The sequence below is a fragment of the Pteropus vampyrus genome, unplaced genomic scaffold, assembly GCF_000151845.1.
Source record: "Pteropus vampyrus isolate Shadow unplaced genomic scaffold, Pvam_2.0 Scaffold139, whole genome shotgun sequence".
Taxonomy (NCBI): Eukaryota; Metazoa; Chordata; class Mammalia; order Chiroptera; family Pteropodidae; genus Pteropus; species Pteropus vampyrus.
Genome location: NW_011888920.1, coordinates 3,847,476 through 3,866,260, shown reverse-complemented (window position 1 = coordinate 3,866,260; position 18,785 = coordinate 3,847,476). Strand labels below are relative to the sequence as shown.

The window sequence follows — 18,785 nt, the reverse complement described above, 5'->3', positions numbered from 1 at the left end:
TAAATAATTATGTTGAATGAATGTCATCATTAAAGATATTAGAGCTAATGTTTGAGAAGGAAATATTAATAAATTAGATATTATAACTTTAAAAATGAATGTTTTATTATTAACCTTTGTTTTCTTACAGGGCTGTTGCTTCACTGTATAAAAATAGCACCAGCAAACACAGTGTATTGCAAAATGAAGACAGAATTGTTTGTCATCTGACACTGTAACAACAAACAAAAACTTTTCTCCACTGCCAGTTATTTCCAATGGAAAGATCATTAAGTATTTTGACCCAAATCCAGAGATGGATGTAAGCAAGTTACAATGTTATATAAAGCTTAAGATAACAATGTTATCTTTGAATTACATAATTTTTATAACATAATTTTACCACAAATAATTTCAGGAATTCTGAATATTGTAACTGTAGCCTAGCCTAAAAATCTTAGGTATTGTGAAAAAGATGCATATTTGTGTTTATCTGCAGTCATTAGAAAGTTAAGAGGTATTTCTTCCAGTAGCATTGTTGTGGTTTCTTTTTCCACTGGTATTGCTAAAAGTTGCTATTTTAAATCTCCTGTTCGCCGCTAATTTAAGACAACTATGCTAGATTAAGTTGTTTCATACTGCTTTATTTAGGGGAGTTCCATTTTCAATCCTCAATAGATTTTATGTATTTTTCATATACTTCTTCAGTCATTACTTCATCTAGTTCCGAAGGGTTGCTCAGTGTCATTTTGATGAACCAACCATCTTCATAACAAGATTTGTTGACAGTCCTTGGATTTTCTGCAAGGGCTTCATTCGTTTCAGTTACTTCTCTTGATAGAGGAGAATAGAGTTTACTAGCAGCTTTCACACTTTCTAAAGCACCAAACTCATCTTGTTTGTTCAATTTTGTCCCAACTTCAGGCAAACTACAGTAAACATCTCCCAAAATTTCGATGCAAAATTGCTGATGCCCACTGTTCTGATACCATTTTCTGTTGTTATCCATTCATGTTTCTCTGTGAATTTATGCACAAGAGCAGATGGGGGCCCGTGCACAATATCTGGATGGCGCCTGCCCTCAGGCCCTAGAGCTGAGGCGGGTGGGGCATGGTGGGCACCCAGGCTGCTTGCAGGCTACAGGCCACAGCCCCACATGCTCCATGCTGCTCACAGCACCATGTTCGTGGGGGTTGAGGGGGTTACAGTGTAGCTTCTTTGCCACCCTGCAGATGGGGGCGAGACAGGAGTGACCCCAGATAGGAGCCTATTATACTTCTTTCATCAAGTTTAATTATCTCCTAAGAAGCTCACAGATATGTAAAAAAAGAAATCTAGTATGATAAAGGTATATTAATTGTTGTGACCGAAATAACCAGGCCCAACTCGAGTGCTCTAGTCCAAGAGACAGTTTATTAGCCGGCGGCTGTCCTTGCAAAGGAGCAGCCCCGAGACGCAGGGGCACAAAGGTTTTAAGCCCTCGATCCCATCCCCCAGCTCCTAAGTCTTTACACAAAAGACTATATCTCCTCCATTCATTAATTGATAACTAAGAGGTGGGTAAGCAAGCAGGGGTACAGAAGCAGAATGCGTCATTGTTAAAATATTTTGTACCTATAGGCAGTGATCCGGCCAGTAAATCCCTTTAGTTAATAAATTTTTAGCAGATAACTAGCTAGAAGTGAGACATGGCAGTTAGCACGTACCATGTCTTATCCTTGACCTATTGTTTCTAAAGGTGAGGTCACTACATTAATGAGATCAGAACTATATCATGTTGCTGGTTTTTAAAGAGGATACATTGTCACTCAGTGTTTGCATCATTCAGTGATTTGTTCAATATGCCTGCTATGTGCCAGGCACTGTGCTGGTCCTGGATAATACACTGGTGAATGAAACAGACCTGGTGCTTGTCTTCCTAAAGCTTCAAGTATTATGGGATAGACAAACAATAAACAAATTAATATGCAAATAATTATATAATTACAAATTCTGGTAAGTGCTCTAAAGAAATAAATTGGATTTGCTGATAGAGAATAAAAGCAGGAGAGCTCCTGCAGAATGATGAGACTACCAAAAAAGTAATTACATTTTTAATTTAAAACCTTTGATGAGGAATATATTCTCATGGTTCAAAAAATTTGAAATACAAAAAGATATTTAGTAACTTCACCATTGAATAGCTTTTCACTGAAAACCTTTTTATTATTAAGAAATTTTTGAACCCTTTAAGTGTATCATACCTATTCAACACCTGTCATCTACATGTCCAGTTCCCAACATCTTGCTCTTTTCACTTGTGGTAGCAAATGGCTTCCAGTGATCCCTGCTTTGCAGTGTTCATGCCATTATATTATCCCCTTCCTTTGTGGGTGAGTTGGACCTCATGGCTTGTTATGATGGGATGTCACATTCATGATTAGGTTATCAAAGACTGACTTCTGTCATGCTAGCAGACTCTCTGTTTCCTTGTTGGCTAGCATGCTTTGATGATGACAGCTGCCATGTGGGAGAGGCCACGGGACAAGGAACTGAGGGCAGACTTTTGTTAACAGTCAGTGAGGAACTGAGGCCTTTCATCCAACAACCCTTGAGGGACTGATGCTGCCAACAGTCACCAAATCAGCTTAGAAGCAGATTCTTCCCCAGTTGAGGCTGCAGATGAGACTGCAGATCTTGGGTTCACATCTTGATGGCAGCCTGTGGGAGACAGGCAAGGGACCCAGCCAAGCTGTTTCCAGATTCCTGACACACAGAAACAGATAATAAATGTAAGTTTCACAGCAGTAGGTAACTAATACATAATAAAAATATGTATCTTCATCTATAAATTTTCATATGCATAAGTAATATATTTAGGGAACAATTCCGAAGTGAGGGATTTCTGCCTTTTCAAAGGGAATATGTATTTGTAAATTTGTTTGATATTTTCATATTGGTCATCAAAGATTTCATATTGACTTACAGTTTCACCGGCAATATATGAGAATAACTCCCCATCTGAATTTGTTATTAAAATGCTGAATTTTGCTAACATGACAGGTGGAAAATCTTAGCTCAGGGCATTAAATTTAGATTTCTCTTATGAGTGAGGTTAAACACATTTTCATGTGTTCAGTCAATTATAATTTCTGTGAATTTTTTCTTCATGTGTTTTGACTGTTTTTCTATTAAGTTTTTATCTTTGATTTTTAGGGATTGAGATGAGTTTCAAATATTTTTCCCAGCTTTTTATTTCTCTTTTCACTTTGCTTACGGTATAGTTAGCCATATATGGGGCTTTGATCTTTTTTTTTTTTTTAATGGTTCTGGATTTTGGATCAAACTTAGATTATTTTAACCTCAAGATAAGAAGGGATCTTTTCATCTCCATTCTCACCTCAAATTTAAATTTAGCAAGCTTTCAGCTTTATTCTTTGTGTTTAAATTTTTGATCCATTTGGAGTTTATCTTTGTGCATAGTGTAACATAAAAATTAAATTTATTCATCTTTTCCAGATGGCTACCCAGGTGACCCAATACCATTTATTAAATAATCTATATTTGTCCCACTGACTTGAGGTGTCACATTTACCATAGTTGGATATATTTCTGTGTTTTCTAATTTGTTCATTATTTCTCAGTCTACTCATGTACTAGTTCTGTAAAGTTTTAATTGTTGAAGATTTATAATATCTGATAAGTCTAGTCACCTCCCCTCCCACCAGTTGCTCTTCTTCACAGTTTCTTGTGTGTGTTTGTACCTTATTTTTTGTATTCAATTTTTATTTATTTATTTTATTTTCAATTTTTTTATGGTGACATTGGTTAACGAAATCCAGTACGTTTCAGGTGTACAATTTAACAGTAAGGCATATATATGGCATTGTGTGTTCATCTCCCATAGTTAGATTTCTTTCTGTCACCACACATTTGACCTCTTTTACCTCATCTACCTCCCTCCTGCCCCCGCCCCCCTTTACCCTGTGGTAACCACTAGTCTGTTGTCCATGTCCATGAGTCTCTCTTTGTCCTGTTTGTTTGTTGGTTTTAAGTTTATATCCCACATATAAGTGATATCACGTGGCTTTCCACATTTTCTGTCTGGCTTATTTTGCTTAGCATGATTATCTCGAGGTCCATCCAGGTTGTCGCAAATGGCAGTATTTTATCTCTTCTTATGGCTGAATAATATTCCTTTGTATATATGTACCACAGCTTCTTTAGCCAATCATCTATTGTAGGACACTTCAGTTGCTTCCATGTCCTGGCCGCTGTGAATAATGCTTTGAACATTGGTGTGTAAATATCTTTTCGGATATGAGTTTTCAAGTCTTTGGGGTAAATACCTAGTAGAGGGATTGCTGGATCACATGGAAGATCAATTCTTAGTTTTCTGAGAAACCTCCAAACTGTTGCCCATAGTGGCTGTACCAATTTGCAATCCCACCAGCAGTGTATGAGGGTTCCTTTTTTTCTGCATCTTCTCCAATATTTGTTATTACTTGTCCTGTTGATTCTAGCTATTCTAACAGGTGTGAGATGGTATCTCATTGTGGTTTTGATTTGCATTTCTCTAATAGCTATTGAAGATGAGCATCTTTTCATATGTTTGTTGGCCATTTGTATGTCTTTTTGAGAGAAGTGTCTGTTCAGGTCTTCTGCCCGTTTTTTGATTGGATTATTATTATTTGTTGTTGTTGTTATTGAGTTGTATGAGTTCTTTGTATATTTTGGATATCAGGCCTTTATCGGAGGCGTTACTTGCAAATATCTTCTCCCATTTGGATGATTGTCTATTTACCTTATCGACAGTTTCTTTTGCTGTGCAGAAGCTTTTTAGTTTGATGTAGTCCCATTCATTTATTTTGCTTTTATTCTCCTTGCCTTTGAAGATTTAAGTCCAAGGTCCATAAGTTTAGTTCCTGTGTTTTCTTCTATGCATTTTATTGTTTTAGGTCTTATATGCAGATCCTTAATCCATTTTGAGTTAATTTTGGTGTGTGGTGATAGACAATAGTCTAGTATCATTGTTTTGCAGGTAGCTTTTCAATTTCCTCGGTACCATTTATTGGAGAGGCTTTCCTTTCTCCACTGTATGTTTTTGGCCTTTTTGTTGAAAATTATTTGCCCATATAAACATGGATGTACTTCTAGACTCTTGGTTCTGTTCCACTGGATTGTGCATCTGTTTTTCTGCCAATACCATGCTGTTTTGATTATTGTCACTTTGTAGTATATTTTGCATTAAATCAGTAGAATGCTTTGGATAATAAGGTCATTTCAACGATGTTGATTCTTCCAATCTAAGACCACAGAATATCTTTCCATTTCTTTGTATCTTCTTTAGTTTTTTTTAGTAAGATTTTATAGTTTTCATTATATAAGTCCTTCACATGTTTTGTCAGATTTATTCCTAAGTATTTTTTTTTTTTTGTTGCAGTTGCAAAAGGAATTATTTTTTTCACTTCTTTTTCTGATAGTTCATTATTAGAGTATAGGAAGCCTATGGATTTTTGAACGTTGATTTTGTATCCAGAAACTTTACTGTATTTGCTTATTGTTTCTAGTAGTGTGGAGTCTTTCGTGTTTTCTATAAAGAAAATCATGTCATCCGCAAATAGTGACAGTTTGACTTTTTTGTTTCTTATTTGGATACTTTTTATATCTTTCTCTTGCCTGATTGTACTGACTAGGTTATATTCAATAAGAGTGGCAATAGTAGACAGCCTTGCCTTGTTCCTGATCTTAGAGGAAAGGTTTTTAGTTTTTCACCATTAAGTATAATGTTGGCTGAAAGTCATAGATGGAAAGTACCTTAACATTAGACCTTAACATAGTACCTTAACATAGATGGAAAGTACCTTAACATATAGAAGGAAAGTACTTTAACATTATAAAGTCATAACTTTATAATGTTAAGGTACTTTCCTTCTATACCGATTTTGTGAAGTGTTTTGATCATAAATGGATGCTGTATCTTGTCGAAGGCCTTTTCTGTATCTATTGATATGATCATATGATTCTTAGTTTTTAATTTGTTTATGTGATGTATCACGTTAATCGATTTGTGTATGTTGAACCATCCCTGTGTCCCTGGGATGAAGCCCACTTGATCATGGTGTATAATCTTTTTAATATGTTGCTGTATCCAATTCACTAGTATCTTATTTAGTATTTTTGCATCTGTGTTTATGAGAGATATTGGTCAGTAGTTTTCTTTTTTCGTGTTATCTTTACCAGGTTTTGGTGTCAGAGTAATATTGGCCTCATAAAATGAGTTAGGAAGTATTGCCTCCTCTTCGATATTTCGGAAGAGTTTTAGGAGAATAGGTATTAAATCTTCTTTGAATGTTTGGTAGAATTCACTGGTGAATTCTGTCCTTGGACATTACTTTTTGGTAGGTTTTTGATGATTGTTTGAATTTCCATACTGCTGATCGGTCTATTTAGATTTTCCAGTTCTTCTTGATTCAGTTAAGGAAAGTTGTATCTTTCTAAGTACTGGCCCATTTCTTCTATGTTACTAAATTTGGTGTTCTATTCTTTTTCATAGTATTCTTGTATGATCCTTTGTATTTCTGCAGTGTCCGTCGTAATTACTCCTCTTTTTATCTTTAATTTTGTTTATTTGTGTCCTTTCTCTTTTTTCTTTAGTGAATCTAGCCAGGGGTTTGTCAATTTTATTAACCTTCTCAGAGAATCAGCTCTTTGTTGCATTTATTTTTTCTATGTTTTTTTTGTTGTTGTTATTTATTTGTTTTCAATTTCATTTATTTATGCTCTAATTTTGATGATTTCTTTCCTTCTGTTGACTTTAGGCTTCATTTGTTTTTCCTTTTCTAGTTATTTAAGATGAAGCATTAGGTTTTTTATTTGGGCTCACTCTTGTTTTTGGAGATATACCTGTAATGATAGGACTTTCCTCTTATGACCGCTTTTGCCATGTCCCAAAAGTTTTGATATGTTGTGCTATCATTATCATTCAGTTCCAAGTATCTCTTGATCTCTCTTTTTATTTCTTTTCTGACCTAGTTATTCTTCAGTAGCATGTTGTTTAATCTTCATGTAATTGTGTTTCTTTCTGCTTTTTCTTTACATTTGATTCATAGCTTCAAAGCCTTATGATCAGAGAATATGGTTGGTATGATTTCAACCCTCTTATATTTGTTGAGGCTATATCTCTGCTTCACAGTATGTGGTTAATCCTTGAGAATGTTCCATGTGTGCTAGAGAAGAATGTATAAGCAGCTGTTTTGGGATGAAAGGCTCTGGAAATGTCAATTGTGTCCAGTTGGTCTAATGTGTCATTTAAGGATGTTATTTCCATATTGATTTCCTGTTTGGATGATATGTCCATATCTGACAGTGGGGTATTTAGGTCCCCTACTATGATAGTGTTTTGGTCTGCTTCTCTTTTTTAATTCTGTTAGTAATTGCTTTATATATTTCGGGGCTCCCTGACTGGGAGCATAGATATTAATAAGTGTTATGTCATCTTGGTGCATGATTCCCTTTATCATTATGAAGTGTCCCTCAGTATCTTTCTTTACCTTTTTTATTTTGAAGTCTATTTCAGCCACTACCACTACTCCCGCTTTTCTCTGAATGCCATTTGCTTGAAATATCATTTTCCACTCTTTCACTTCGAGTCTATATTTTTCTTTAGAAGTGACATGTGTCTCCTGGAGGCAGCATATGATTGTTTTTTTTTTTTTTTAATCCAATCTGCAAGTCTGTGCCTTTTTATTGGTGAGTTCAGTCCATTTACATTTAGGGTGATTATTATTATTGTTATTTTTAGGGTGATTATTGAATATGAGTTTTCTAATAGCCATTTTATCTTTTGCTTTCTGGTAGTTTGGTGTTTCCATTGCTTCCTTGTGTGTGTGTGTGTGTGTGTGTGTGTGTGTGTGTGTGTGTTTATTTTGCTTGCCCTTGTGGGTTTTCCCCCTGGTCCTTTTTGTTTTATGTTATATACTTCAGTTCTGAATCTTTGGCGTGTGGTTACCATTATGAATATGTAGAGGATAGTTGTATATATAATAGTCCATTTTATTTCATGTGTGCCTTATCTTCATTCCCCTTTGTGAATTTGGATCTTTGAATCCTCTCCGTTTCTGTTATTGTTGTCTCAGTTTGTCCCTATGTATGCTGAATGTTCATTACTCTCTTGCAATAGCGAATCTCTTCTTATTGTTTAAGCTTACCATGCCCTGTTCTTAATAAGAGTTGCACTCTTCTGCTTCTATCTTCCTGCTAGTTGCCTTACTCATAGTTATGTATTTTTTTGTCATTTTGTTTTGTGCGAGCTGACCCATTTTAGTATTTCCTGTAATGCAGGCCTCGTAGTGGAGAATTCCCTCAGTTTTCGTATGTCTGGAAAGATCTTTATTTCTCCTTCATATCTAAAGGAGACCTTTGCTGGATACATTATTCTTGGCTGGTAGGTCCTTTCATTTAATAGTTTGAATATTTGATTCCATTTCTTTCTGGCTTATAAGATTTGTGCTGAGAAGTCTGATGATAATCTAATGGGTTTTCCTTTATAGATTACCATCTTCTTTTTCCTGGCTGCCCTGAGAATTCTGACTTTGTCATTGATTTTTGATAATTTTAATACAATGTGTCTTGGTGAGGGCCTTTTTGGGTTGAGATAATTGGGTGTTCTGTTGACTTCTTGAATTCCAAGCTCCAGCTCATTCCTTAGATTTGGGAAATTCTTGTCAACTATGTGTCTGAAAATGCTTTCTAGTCCCTGCTCCTTTTCTTCACCTTTGAGAATGCCCATTATTCTTATGTTTCCTCTCCTGTTGGTGTCAGCTAGTTCTTGTATTTCTCTTTCATTATTTTTAACTCTCCAGTTTCTCTCTTCTTTCTTCTTATTATTTCTAGATTTCTGTCTTTGATATCACTGATCCTTTCCTCTATTTGGTCAACTCTATTTCCCAAGCTTGGTATTTCATTTTTCATCTCTTTCAATATGTTCTTCATCACTACATGTTCTATTTGGTTATTTTTGAGGCTTTCAATCTCTTTGCTAAAAAACTCATTCTTCTGATCTAGTTGTTTTCTCAATTACTGGAATTGTTGATATGAATTATTTTGGAAATCATTGAGTTCTCTCAGAAATACCATTCTGAAATCTCTTGTAATTTAACTCGCATAATTCTTATTTCTTTAAGCTTATTTTCTGGAGATTTTTTTCTTTCTTCCTGAGCTGCCTTGTCATCTTGGTTGTTCATGGTGTTTTTAATGGACTGTTTCTCCACCTGGCCATTAATGGAGCTGTATTCTGCCTTTTTTTCCAGAAAGAAGACTTATTGTATAAAAGTCTCTCTTTAGCCTAAGCTGGCATTTTTCTTTCGGTTTCCCGTAGGTGGCATCTGAGCCCCTGGGAGCCCTGCTTTATATAAAGTCTTAACAATGCCTTGTTTTTCCTTATAAATATTCAATCACGCTCGCTACCCTCATTCTCAGTCTCTGTCAGTGTTAGTGACAGTTTTGGTAGCGTTTGCTCAGATTTCCTTGGGGTTCCATGATGTTCGGTCATGGAAGATATTGGGGGAGGTGCCCTCTGGTTTGGGGGATGGGAGCTGAGGCTCAGCCTCACGTTTTGCAGCTGTGGCTGGTAATTATCAACTGTTGCTTCTCTGCTATCCTCACTTCTCTGCTTTCTGCCCTGATCCCTGGGCACTGCTGCTGCATGGAGCTCACAGCTGTCCCAGGCAGGGTTGTATGATTCTGACTTGTGGTTGCTTTTATTCACAGTTCCCACACTCAGACGTGCTAGTGCGCAGTTTGGGTATTTTTTGTTGAGTTTTAGATGTTCAGCTTATTGTTTCAAGTGGAGAGTGGAGACATCTCTCACTCTGCCATGTTTCTGATGTCTGGGTTTACATTTGGAACTTTTTGCAGCCTCTTGAATCTGCTATGAGGAGTGAATAAATTGGCTAAGAACCTGTATGTGTGAGGTAGGCCTGTTATTCTGAGCAAGTAAAATGGATGATATAAAGAGATACTCCTTCTCTGCCAGGTCACAGGGACTATGATTATTACTGCCTAAAATTCAGGAGAAAAACAGTTTATATCTTTGCCCAAGCATTGGAATGCCTGAGAAACAGAGAATCATGAAAATACATGAGTGCAAAGATGCTTATTGCTTAAAGGCACAGAAAATGAATAGAAGGGGTGGAAAACCAAATATGAGCTAATTCAAGCAAGAGTTCCATCCAAACCTAAAAAGTTACTGTGTCTCCATTAGGTATCTCCAATTTTAGAAAATCATTCAGTACCAGAAAAAATTCAGAAAGCTATAATAATTGTAAAATTAATTGGGCTGAAAGTTTTGTCCATCCAAAATTGTACAGGCTTGTGTGCTCCTGCTCCTAAGTATAGCCATATGGTTAAGTATAATCATAAATCTTTAAAACAATGCAAAAGACAACCAAAGAAGAATCTCAAAAAGTGATAAAATAAAGGTGAATTGATTCAGAATCTAAGACCAGAGAAACAACATAGTAACAAAGCATTTTACATCCCCTCATTTTACATCCGTTCACCCTATAGAAGGCGACCTAGGCCTGACCTTTCACAACCTAACAACGGAATGCTGCCCAGATATGCTCATTCCTACCCCTGAGTAATTGGAATCCCTCTGACACTGTTGGGTAAGCCAAGTACCACCAACAAGAGGGATAGATGAGTACCCTACTAACAAGTGGCCAGAGGGAGAATTATTTTTTCCTGCTAGGCCTGAGACTTCCCTCCCCCACTAGGAGATAGTTTAGTGACCAAGCAATAAATGAAAGAGGGACTCAATCACAAAAAGCAACTCAACCTAGGAAGCATCTTTGCCCCAGCGAGCCTAAGTCTCCCTTCTCCCACCCAAAGATGCTGTAATGGCCAGATAGCTTGGACAGAAGGGATCTCACCACAAAAAACACCCAGACAGGGCTGTCTCAGCTTATAGGACGAAGAGATCTCTCTAGCAGAGATCAGATCAAAATCGTACCACAAAACCTCTAAAATTAAACTCATTGGGCCCACAACACCCAAATACAGGAAAGAACCTGTGTGCTAAAGCTAAACAAGGTGAATACCTACTAAAAGAAAAGATTTAAATAGGACCCAGAGTCTCCTAACAGAATAGACACAATGTCCAGGATACAACTGAGAATCACCTGTCACACCAAGAACCAGGAAAAGCACAATTATATGAGAAAAGACAACTGACACATCAAAATGATTTTAAAACAGGCATCTTAAAAATGTGTCAACAACCAAATACAAATTATCTTGAAACAAGTAAAAAAAAAAAGTCTCAGCAAAGAAATTGAAGTTACACAAAAGAACCAAATGAAAATTACAGAACTGAAAAATACAATAACAGATTTAAAAACTCATTGTGTGGAGTAAATAGCAGAGTGGAGATGACAGAGGATAGAGTCAGAGAACTTGAGGACAAATAGAATTTACACAGTCTGAACAGAGAAAAAAGATCAAAAAAAAAAAAGTGATCAGAGCCTCATGGACCTGTGGTACAATAACAAATGTTTTAACTTTATAGAAGTTCCAGAATTGAGAGAGAGGGAATGGCTGAAACAATATTCAGAGAAAACAATGGGTAAAATGTCTCAAATTTGATGAAAGACACAAACTTACACATTTAAGAAGGTAAGTGAAACCTAAACTGGATTAACACACCATAATGAAATGTTTGGAAACTAAAGACAAAAATAAATTTGAAATCAGAAATGACACCTTACCTATTAAAAGCACACCAATTTACATGATTGAATCTATCATCTGAAACCATGGAGGCCAGAAGAAAGTGGCACATTTCCCAAGTGCTAAAATAACTGTCAATCCAGAATGTTATAACCAATGTAACTATCCATGAATGAAGGGGGAAATAAGGACATTCTCAGATGAAGGAAACCTTTAAAAAATGTTGCACACATACACTTGAAGACTAAGAGAAGTTCTTTAAACAGAAAGTAGAAGCTAAAAGAAGGCAATTTGGAGAATTGGGAAGGAAGAAAGGACACCAGGAAGTAGAAATAAGAGTCCATAATGATAGACAATACTTCTCATGAGTTTTATTAGTCATCTTTGATTCTTGAAACAGAAAGGCTAACACCATTTGATACCCAAGAAAATGATATTTTAAAGTGGGAAAAACAAAGGACTCTAAATGGAGGCAAGATTTTCATACTTAAGTGGTAAAAAGTTGATACCAGTAGAATGTGATATGCTATGTATGTATATTAAATACTCAGAGCAACAACAGACACTATACATTTGGAGAATGTAACCACCATAAGTAAGTCAAGATGGAACCTTAAAGAAATGTTAAACTACAGGAAGTTAAAAAGAGAGCATCAAAAACCAGAGGAAACAGAAAACAAATAATAAATGGCATAATTAAGCTCTAACATATTAAAAATTACCTTAAAAATAAATGATCTACATATACCAATCAACAAACAAAGATTGACAGTGGATTTAAAAAAACCTACCTAATGATTCCTATCTACAAGAAACACTTCAAATTCAATGACATAGATTGGTTGAAAGTAAAAGAAAGAGATATATCATGCTAACATTAATCAAAAGAAAGGAGTGGCTATATTAAAAATGAATATGGTAAACTTCAGAGCAAAGAAAATTACCACAGACAGGAACAATAAAAGGCTCAATCAACCAAGAAGACATAACAATTCTAAGTGTGTATGCACAGACAACAATGGTTCAAAATGTAAAGTAAAATAAATGACAACTGAAAGGAGAAATAAGCAAAATCACCATATTCCTCTCTCAACAATTGATAGAACCAGAGAGAAAACCAGCAATGACATAGAACTTAACCTCATGGACTAAGAGGATGTAACTGGCATTTATGGAACGCTCCATTCAACAATAGAAATAAACATATTCTCTTCAATTGCCTGTGGAATATAAACCAAAATAGACCATATCCTGGGCTATGGGACAAACATCAGCATTTTAAAAGAATTGAAGTCATACAGAGTATGTTTTCTGACCACAATGCAATCAAACTGGAAATCAGTAACAGAGAGATAATGAAAATCTTCAAATCCTTGGAAACCAAAGAAAACTTCTAACTCCCTTGGACAAAGAGGAAGTTTAAAAGAAAATGTTTTTAAATCCTAGAACTAAATATAAAAAAACAACATCAAAATATGTGGGATACTGCTAAAGCAGTGTTGAGAGGAAAAATTATAACAATGCTTATATTTAAAAAGAAAATATCAATGGAATATTACTCAGCCACTAAAAAAATGAAATCCTACTATTTGCAATGAGATGGATGGACTTAGAGGTTATTATGCAGAGTGAAATAAGTCAGACAGAGAAAGATAAATACCATGTGATTTCACTTATATGCAGAATCTAAGGAACAAAAGGAAAAAATCAAAAACAGACATAAAGAGAGAGGACAATCTGGTGACAGCCAGAAGGGAGAGGGGTTGGGGGACTTGGAGAGTGGGGTGAAGGGTTAAATAAGTACAAATTAGTAGTTGATAGATGGTCTTAGGGATGTGGAGCATGGCATAGGGAATGCAGTCAGCATTAATGTAATGGCTAGGTGGAGAGCCAGAGGAGAGAAAAACAATTAGGAGAATTGTTTTATAAGCTATATATATGTCTAACCAATGACCTGTATACTTGAAACTAATAATATAAAAAAAAATAATAAAATATAAAAAGAAGATCTCAAATCAATACACTAACTTCCTACCTTGAGAAATTAGAAAAAGAAGAATAAACCTAAAGCAAATAGAAGGAAGGAAAGAGTAGAGCAGAAATCTCAACTTGAATATAGGCAAACAGTAGAGAAATTTAATAATAAGAAAGGTTGGTCCATTGAAAAAAATAATAAAATTGATAAACCTCTATCAAGTCTGATGGCAAAAAAAGCCCACAATTCACCAATATCAGGAATAAAACAGGATATCATTATAGATCCTACAGTCATTAAGATGATAATAAGGAAACACTACAAATAATTTTTACACTCATACTTTGACAACTTAAAAGAGTGGAACAATTCCTGAGACACCACAAATTACCAAACCTCAACTAAGATGAAATCAATAATCAGAACAGTCCTATAATCATTAAATAAATTGAAATCACAATTTAAAACCCCTGAAGAAAAATTTCTAGCCTTCAGTTGTTTCACTGGAGGATTCTGATAAACATTTAAAGAAACATTAACACCAATTTTTCACAATGTCTTCTAGAAAATAGAATAAAAGGAAACATTTCTAATGCATTTTATGAGACCAATATTTCTTTGAAAGTAAAGCAAACAAAGACAGTACAAAAACAGAAAATTACAGAAAAATGTCTCTCATGAACTTAGATGCCAAAATTCTCAACTGAGCTGGACTTTAAACCCAGATCTCCCAACTTTTTTTTCTTTCCAACTAGGCTATAGATGTATTTGTTATTACTAGCAATGTAAGATATAGGAGAGAGTAGATTTGAATTAAATGGAACAACTGAGTAAAGCACATTTGAGAAGTAATTTTATTTTTTGGGGAGCAGAGTCTCTACCCTCTCCATCTACCTTTGACTGTTATGTTCACAGTCACCATTAGATAAATGTATTGGTCAGGATTCTCCAGAGAAACAGACCAATAGACATCCTGTGATCTGTTGTCTGCAAGCTGAAGACCCAGGAAAGCTGGTGGTGTAATTTACTACTCTCTGTTCTTGAGGGCAAAAAAGGATGGGATGAGACATTGCAACTCAACAGTGAGGGGTCGGGGGGAAGGGGATAATTCCTCCTTCCTCCACTTTTTGTTCTAGAAAAGCCCCCTAGGGATGAATGATGCCTACCTGCTTTGGGAAGGGCAGTCTGCTTTACCGAGTCCAGCAAGTGCTAATCTGACCCAGAAATACCCTCACAGACATACCTGGAAATAAGGTTTAATCCATACACCCCAGTGCAGTCAAGCTGACACATAAAGTTAACCATCCCAGTAAATATTAATGAATAGTAACGATGATACAATCACTGGTCTAATTACTTTGGAAATTTGTGATTTTTATGCCTTGGTATCTGTCATTTTCAGATGTTTCATGTAAGGCACTTCTATTTCAGGAGACCTTTAGCCAGTCCTGCTTTCCGTGCTGATGTTTCAGTCCAGCTTTCTAAAGTTGGAACGCTTGGCATGTTCTCCAAACTCATAAAACTATATTTCAAAGTTATATATGGGTGCACTGAATCCTATATCTCAGATGATTCTACCATGGAAAGTCATGTATGTGGAAAACCCAGCTAAAAATTTCTCGTCAGTAAATATTTTATAGAGTGAATCTCGAGTGTAGGAAAAGACTCTTCCATAGTTATTTTTACTTAAAATGTGAACACAGTAATGCATTTTAACATAGCAAAAGGAAAATTAATTTTTGTGACTTTTTTTAAAATGGAAGTTAGAAAGTCTTTTATTTTTCCACTTTTGCATAAAATAATTATTTTGACTATTTAGCCCTGTTGTGACTTAAAGATTGAAAACTCACAAGTCACTTATACCTAAATAGTGAAGTTATTGCTTTTGTGTGAAGTGAAGATTATTGTGAAGCAATTTATTTTACCCATGATTTCGACATTTTCCCAGGTTATGATTTGGTGAAAGGTCTGCAGGGCAAAAGGTGGAACATGTCCAATGAACTGGGAGACAAAAGACAACTTATGGTACCTGCAGAAAATGAAAACGTCAACTCCAATCATTTAGATGTCTGAATTCTTTCACAGTTCTTATCCTGCCATCCAGGAATTGGTTGCTGCTCTTTCCAAAGTAAAGACATCTTGTGCCTTATATAGAACCACGCACCACTTAACAAAATATGTGAATATAAAGCTTGCCTTCCAAGAAGATATCTGTAACTGAAAATATATGAGATTTCAGTTTAAAATGCCACTGAAAAATGTTATAAACTATGTACACACCTATATATACATACACTCATATACACAGTGCTTTGAGGAATTATAAGTACATTTTATTATTGTGCTTTGATAGAGTTTTTGAGTCATACCCCTCATGTCTCCAGAGCATTTGGCAAAAACCTCTGTCATGGACTGAATGTGTCCCCTGCACTCCTATGTTGAAGCCCTAATCCCCAATATGATAGTATTTGGCAGTGGGGGCATTTGGGAGATAATTATATTAGATGAAGTCAGGAAGGCAGAATCTCCGTGATGGTATGAGTGCTCTTACCAGAGAGCTTGTTCCCTCTCTGTCCCCCATGTGAGGATATAGCAAGAAGGCAGCTGTCTGCAAACCAGGAAGAGGGCCCTCACCAAGAACCCAACCTCCTGGCAGCTTGACCTTGTACTTCCCAGTCCCCAGAACTGTGAGATATAAGTGTCTGTTGTTCAAGCCCCCCAGTCTGTGTTATTTTATAGTAGCCTGAGCTGACTGACTACCTCTAAAATAAACTCTCATTGAGCAAAGATTGCTCTTCTTTATGTGGCTATCTTCAGTGTTCTAGAATCACCTGGACTCTACAGGTCCTGATGTGTGCAGAAAGCCTGCAGGATGAATGATCAATTTGGTAATGACAACTGCAGTATTCTGAAGCAACTTAGGATGGGGATGATGTTTAGATTTTCTTTACTCACTGAAGTCTTAGCCACAATGTGGAAGTCTGGGAAGAGAGCAGAGGAAACTGCCTTTTCTCAGCCACCAATAATGAGGCTGGTAGGCAAGACCGCTCAGTTTATTTTATAATTTTGTTTCAATCTGACTTTCTTTATCTAGGACAAGTTTAGATTAGAAACATCCAACTGACAGCAGAAATAGCCATATCAGCACTGTTTATGTCAGTGCTGTGCCGAGCAGCCTTGACCTAATTTTGTCAGACAGCTGTCATATGGTACAACTGAAAGGTAAAAGCTGTTTTTGGATGTCTGATCACTAATATGTGGACTCTGATCATGGAATGTACCCACATCAGCTCACGTTTCAAATATCTGAAAAACCCAGCTGCTCTGTGGCTTTTGCTTTCCCTGTTTATCTGCATTCTGATTTACACCTCAGAGGGTGTCTGTTATTTCCTCTTATACTGTTATGTTCACCCTCCTGAACCTCAGCTTCAACAGTAGCCATTACTAGGTTACACTCTGTCTGAACCTGGAGAGATGTGGGCCTGTTTTTTATCCTCATGTGACACACTCTGTTTTTAACAATTATGGTTTTGGGATTTGATCACCATACTCTTCCGCACTGCATGAGAGGTTGCTGTAGGCAACCATTGCAGGTGTGTCTGATTCATTCAGACCTTTAGCCTTCAGGAAGATGGATAGGTACTGGGACAACCAGAGAGCCCCTTTGTTCATTATAGTGTGCCATGGATGTACAAATAATATCACCTTGTACAGTCTATGATATGAAAAATGTAGTGAAGCCCTGCCCTGGAAGGGTTCTGAGGGAGAGAGCGTTGACCTTGCTTACTCCAAGGTGCTGCGGAAAGGGAATTAGGACCAGAGTTTGAAATTGGTAACTTTGCCAAAGAAGAAAGTCCAGCCAACTTGAAGGCCCATGGCTATAACTCCAGAACACTGCATGGGTTTGATGGAGGTAGAGAAACTAAGAATCACATATAAGGGGAGTTCCGCTCTGATTTTATTTATGCATAGTACCTCTGCACTCTAAAGCATTACTCTGTATGTTACACTATCACAGTGCTTTCCATGTCAAAGGACTTTCACATACATAATCTTAATTTGATTCTCTGTATTAGGTTGGACCATTGTGTCATTTTGTTACCAATGGGTGAACAATCTCTTTTTTAGTACCCCAGAAAAGGTTCTTTTTCATTAGATTTATTGGGAAGCCAGTCACAAACCGAAAGTGAGCGTTAATATCACATGTTTTTATTCTATACCCAGAGAATAGAGAAGTGGGAGCACGGCTCACTGAACAACGTCACCTCCCTTAGCGGTGGAGAGGTGGCTAAAATAGAATAGTAGAAAGAAGGCGAGGACTAGGTAAATAAGGAATAGGAACCTTCATGGGTTTTTCAGGGGAAAAGGACATTGGCTCGTTCTTGAGATCAGGGCTCCATGCCATGGCTGTTTCTTTATGATCATGTCTGGCCGTTGCCGTGGCGACACAGCAGTGGTGAACCGTCAGTTGGTCGGTTTGGTCGTGGCAGTGTGGCAGCAGTGAATGGTGGATCGGTCGTGGCAGCGAGGCAGCAGTCAACAGTCATGGGCCTGGTAAGTGTCATTTCCCACGGAAATTGTATTCGAAAGAGGTTTTCATCTTCGGGGGTCATTTAGACAGTCAGTAACCTTGGCTTCACCTGGATTCAGCTAGTCTTGTCAAGTTCTGAAGTGCTGACCATGGGCCTCCCTGTGCTTAGAGATAGAGTTAGAACAGTGGAGAGGCTCAGCCAGGTCTCTTAGACATTCTCACGGTTGCTGTAGACTGTCATGGGTAACAGTTTTACGGGGAGGATTCTTAGGGGTTAAGTAGAAGAACCAGGGTCCGGCATGTAGGTGGAATGTCTACTAGCTATGTGCCCATTCTTCTACATTACACTGATGCTCTCGTTTATTATTTAATTGAAAGTAGATGTCTAACAGAAAGACGGAAGATAGCCAAAATTAAAAACATGTCTTAAATTCAGAACTTTCATTGTTTTACTGATTTCTGTGTGTCACGGTCTTTGTTTTAATTAAATCTCAGGTTGATTCTAGATGGGAGAATTAGGAATAAATAGAAGAATCATATGTAAGGGGAGTTCTGTTATCTGCATGTTGATTTATGTCCAGTATTTATGCA

The 18,785-nt window shown here is 36.7% G+C and overlaps 1 protein-coding gene and 1 pseudogene across 1 annotated transcript in view; one reads left to right on the top strand and one right to left on the bottom strand.

Moving 5' to 3' along the window:
• Positions 1-311: 311 nt before the first annotated feature.
• LOC105297480 lies at positions 312-3,250 on the bottom strand (annotated as a pseudogene).
• A 14,919-nt stretch (positions 3,251-18,169) lies between these two features.
• The window catches only part of LOC105297479 (rho GTPase-activating protein 20-like), a 67,943-nt gene continuing 67,327 nt past the window's right edge, over positions 18,170-18,785 (top strand). Inside the window, exon 1 of the mRNA XM_011368164.2 lies at positions 18,170-18,217. Within this exon, the coding sequence (XP_011366466.2) occupies positions 18,209-18,217 (9 nt within the window). The 5' untranslated portion in view covers positions 18,170-18,208. The remainder of the gene's footprint in view (positions 18,218-18,785) is intronic.